At 48.6% G+C, this 4544-nt stretch overlaps 3 protein-coding genes across 3 annotated transcripts in view; 1 reads left to right on the plus strand and 2 right to left on the minus strand.

The window, feature by feature from the left end:
• The window catches only part of naa25 (N-alpha-acetyltransferase 25, NatB auxiliary subunit), a 61376-nt gene that overhangs the window by 29355 nt on the left and 27477 nt on the right, over nt 1–4544 (plus strand). Inside the window, exon 8 of the mRNA XM_014022490.1 lies at nt 927–1038. Coding sequence (XP_013877944.1) covers nt 927–1038 — 112 coding nt within the window. The remainder of the gene's footprint in view (nt 1–926; nt 1039–4544) is intronic.
• LOC106527570 (uncharacterized) lies at nt 2657–3514 on the minus strand. Its single transcript, XM_014022493.1, has one exon. It carries the CDS (start codon nt 3486–3488, stop codon nt 2694–2696), a length of 795 nt encoding a protein of 264 aa, XP_013877947.1. The 5' UTR covers nt 3489–3514; the 3' UTR covers nt 2657–2693.
• On the minus strand, nt 3490–4535 carry LOC106527568 (uncharacterized; the record flags this gene model as incomplete). Its single annotated transcript, XM_014022491.1, is given in 1 exon segment — nt 3490–4535. A coding segment is annotated over 1 exon segment (1014 nt), but the record flags the coding sequence as incomplete, so codon positions are not given.

Consider the following 4544-nt stretch of genomic DNA (forward strand, 5'->3'; position numbering starts at 1 on the left):
TCCTTTTCTTGTGCTGCGGTATTAAGTTGCTGTTTCAGTAGCTCATTTTCTTGTCTCAATTTAGCCATTTCTTCTGACTGAAGCTGTTTTTGGTGCCTTATTTCAATGAATTGAGAATGTAGATCTTTTACCAGCTGAACTTCCACTCCTAATCTGGCATTTAAGAGCACAGCTAGTTGAGACAAACGTCCGATCTGCAAGTCATCCTCTTCACAAACATCAGCTTTATCAGCTAAACCTTGCAAATGTTGATTTATTTCAATGCAATTCATTTTAGCCACGTCATTTTGCCAATTTCCGATAATTGGGCAGGTTAAGAGAGCTAGTGCACTGCTGATATTATCTACAGATTGATCAGGATGCTCCTGAACATCTTAAAAATTCGCTACAACAGCAGCGTTAGCGGTCCGTCTACGAGGAATCTACTCTTTATATATTTTTATGGTTACTACCTGCAGTGATGATTAATACAAACTTTCTTGAAAAACCTTTGTTTATCCACTTTTCACTGAACATTCTCCTTGTCTGAACCTCCCTGTTGCTCTCTGTGTGTAAACCTGTTACACGTTGCAATTAAGGGTGCAGGAAAAACTTGGACTGGATTTCAAGTGATGTGCGAGTACTCTATATGAACAAGTGGAATGGATTGATAATGACGCACCAAAGAGGATCTCATATATACATTCCTTTTACAGTCCTTTATTTTTACAACATGAATTTAAGCTGGTGTAGGAATGGTAAGATGTAAACGTCACTGTAATATTGAAAAGATAAAATCCAGCCTATGTAGAGGAACAGAGTAAGTGCCAAATTACTGACGCATTTCTTGTTGTTAATGTTTTGTTTGCATTCTGTCATGAAAAATTTAAGATGGGGTTGAAAGGAAAGGTATTCTCTTTATGTTGTACTCTTGTATGTGTTCACAGAAAAGCTGACCAGTGAGCTGCAGAGCAGAGAAAGTAAGTGTATGATGCTGTACAAACGACTTGAACGTTGGCCGGAGTGTAACGCCTTAGCTCACAAGCTACTTCTCAAAAAGTAAGTGTAAACTTGCTCTTGATGCTGCACTGTTTCAATTCAATTCAGTTTGGTTACTCTCATTTCATCCAAATCCTTTAAACCATAAAAGACTGTGGTTTAGCCACAGTTTTAATCAGACTGTATCTACACATTCAATAAGAAAGAAATGTATTATTGTGGGGACATCCGGTCGTGCAATGTAGCGAGAGGACGCAAGCGAGAGGGCTCCCAGTTCATCTTGTATTTTCTTCCTGTTTCATCAACCCTTAATTTTCATTTTCAATTTAAGTATCAACATTAGGTTGTATTAAGACTTTATCTCCCAAAATGAGTAGTTCTAAGAATTCTAAATCAACCACAGGGGCTCAAACTCCGGCTACAGGTGCTGCAGGAAAGCTAGCTTAGTTTTCAGCTAACTGCCCTTTGACTCAAGCTACACCTGTTGAGCTCGCCGCTGTCGCTGGAATTACGATGGATCACCTGTTGGCAGAATTTGCAAAACAGAGGACATCACTCAGGGAAGACGTGTCCCTACTTATTAAGGAAGCAATCAAACCAATACAAAGTTCAATGGACTCACTTGAGCACGGTGAACTCTTTTCAGAGCTGACTCTCCTCTGTGGAGTCAATCGCCGGTGATAACTTTGAATTGCTGACTGCAGCAGATTCCAACATAAAAGTGCTTCAAATCCAGAACCAGTCGCTTTTAGACCTGGTTGACAATTTCRAGAACTGATCAAGGAGGAACAACTTCCATATCCTGAATATCCCTGATATTGAGCACGGTAAAGACCCACTTAAGTTCATCTCGGAGCTGCTAATGTGCTTTGGCCTGGAGGTTTTTCCTACGCCAACTGACTTGTGAGAGAGCACGCTAGACCCCGACTCTCCGATCCAGCCAAAGGTCTTAACCAYGTACGTTCCTTGTCTGTTTCACCGAGTTCCAACAGAAGGAGGCTGCACTGCATTGGGCCAGGAGTCACAACATCATAAACCAAGGTGCCACTCTGAGGATTTACCTGGACATCAGCGTAATGCTCGCTAAAAAGAGAGCTATATTCCACAGCATGAAGCAAGCTCTGTACCAGAAGAACGTCAGGTTCCACATGCTGTACATGGCCCAGCTACGCGTGACACATGCTGTTTACCTTCGATTCACCGGAGGAGGCACAAAAGTTTTTCAAGCGGCGGATGCAAATGTCTTGCACCCCTCAGAAACAAGGACACATCCTTGTTACGGCCTATAGTCTCTCCCCCAACCAGCCCATGCCAGCAAGAGATGGTAGCGATGTAAACTTTCAGGGTGGATGGAGACTGACGCTTTGAAAGCAGCTCCTGAAGGAAGGCAAGAATAACTGAAACAGGGCAGTGCACAGGATCCTCATGTCWAGTTTGACACCAGCTGCTAAAAATCTTCCACTTGTGAGCATACGCAAGCCGARTAGAAGGGGCTSTTGCATTACTTCTGGTATATCCAACCTCCCCATCATAGCCCGAGAAGGTAGTACCGGGCCCTGCAGTGGCCAAACCCAGAGTCGAAGGCGACCAGGATTGGGGTGCATGAGACGACCTCCCAGCTGTGAAAGGAGGTCCTTCCTGGGGGCGGGGGGGGGGGGTGGCATTGGAGAGCTCCAGCAGAGCCTGTGCAGCAGTGGAAACAAGGTCCTCCCGGGTCAGAAGGGGGCAACTAGGAGAACCCGATGCCCCTCCTGAAGGACCCTCAGGAGTGTTGGGGCTATCAGAGGAAGTGGCGGAAAAGCATAAAACAGTGCTTTGGACCAATCGTGTGCCAGTGCGTCCTGACCCAGGGGGCTGGTCCTGTCTGCTAGAGAGAACCAGAGTGGGCAATGTGTTGTCTCCTGAGAGGCRAACAGGTTGAGAGCTGCCCTGTCGTACCTCCGCCAGATGTCCTCCACTACTTCCGGATGGAGCCTCCACTCCCCCAGAGGTGGGCGCTCCCAGGATAGAAAGTCGGCTAGCCCATTCTGCACACCTGGAATGTGGGCTGCCCTGAGGCTGGCAAAGCAGGGGGCCGCCCAGAGTAAGAGTCTCCGGGTGAGCTGAAACAGCATCAGTGACCTTGTCCCTCCCTGATGATTGAAATAAAAAACAACAGAGGTGTTGTCCGAACGTACCAGGACATGCTTGCCGCGTAGGYCTGGGAGGAAGTGCTTCAGTGCCAGCTGCACAGCTTCCAACTCCAGAGCGTTGATATGCCTGCCCCTTTGCCTCCGAGACCATGTTCCCTGGATGGTCTGCCGGTGCCATGATGCCCCCCATCCTGTGGGGGACGCATCTGTATACACGACCTCTCTGCGAGACGGTAGAGAGCCTAGTGGAACCCTTTGTGTCATGAATGCCGCGTCCCGCCATTGAGCCACTGACAGAAGGCATTGAGGGGACACCCGCAACCTCCTGCGCCGGTGTGCTAAACAAGTCAGATCCAACCACAGGCTGTTTATCCACATTCCCACCTAAGGGAACCACTGTAGATGCGGCAGTTAACCTGCCCAACAGGCAGAGGTAAGCAACGAGAGGGGTGAATGACCAGGCAGGAAGGTGGGTAGTGTTTGCATAATCCCACTGACACGCCTTGGTGATGGGCAAGCGGTCATCGTGAGGGAGTTCAACACGATGCCGAGAAAAGTGACCTCTTGAGATGGAACAAAGTTGCTTTTCTCCCAGTTCACGCGAAGACCCAATCGGTCTATATGACTGAGCACCTTTAGTGTGTCTGCCGTGGCCTGATCTTTTGTTGGTGCACAGATCAGCCAGTCGTCCAAATAAGGCAGAATCCTCAATCCTCTGGCCTGCAGAGGATGCAAGACTGCAGCCATGCACCGGGTGAATACACGAGGAGACAGGGAGAGGCCGAACGGGAGAACCCTGAATTGAAAATGCTTCTCCTGAAATGCAAAACGGAGAAACCTCCAGTGACGGGGCACAATCGACACACGGAAATAAGCGTCCCTCAAGTCGACCAAGGTGAACCAGTTGCCTGGAGAGACCGCTTGAAGTACATCCTTGACACTCAACATGTGAAAGGGGATCACCTTTAAAAACACATTCAGACTCCTCAGGTCTAAGACTGGGCGTAAGCCGCCAGTCTTCTTCGGTACTAAAAAACACTTTGAGTAACACAATGGCACCCTAGCCAGCAAGGAGTCTATTTCTGTGCGCATTGCCAGAGTTTTCACCTGATCGTGAATGACTGTCATTCTGACTCGACCAGGGATGGGAGGGTGGCGGCGGAACTGTATGGAATAACCCTGGGATATAGTCGACACAACCCATGCATCGGGGATGAGAGCAGCCCAATGATTGAGTTGAACCAGGGTAAAGTGTCCCACCCCCTGATCCCTGGTGTCATTTACGAGCCCCTCGACTTTTATGAGGGCGGAGGGCTGTCGAGTAGGTGGCCCACGTTGAGGGGGAACAGGGGTCCTGGTCCCTGGCAGGCCCCATTGGCCATGAGCAGGCCCAACCGGAGGCCGTGGCTGCCTTAATGAAGATGTGGGTGGGGG

The sequence above is a fragment of the Austrofundulus limnaeus genome, unplaced genomic scaffold (assembly GCF_001266775.1).
Source record: "Austrofundulus limnaeus strain Quisiro unplaced genomic scaffold, Austrofundulus_limnaeus-1.0 Scaffold332, whole genome shotgun sequence".
In the NCBI taxonomy this organism is placed as follows: domain Eukaryota; kingdom Metazoa; phylum Chordata; class Actinopteri; order Cyprinodontiformes; family Rivulidae; genus Austrofundulus; species Austrofundulus limnaeus.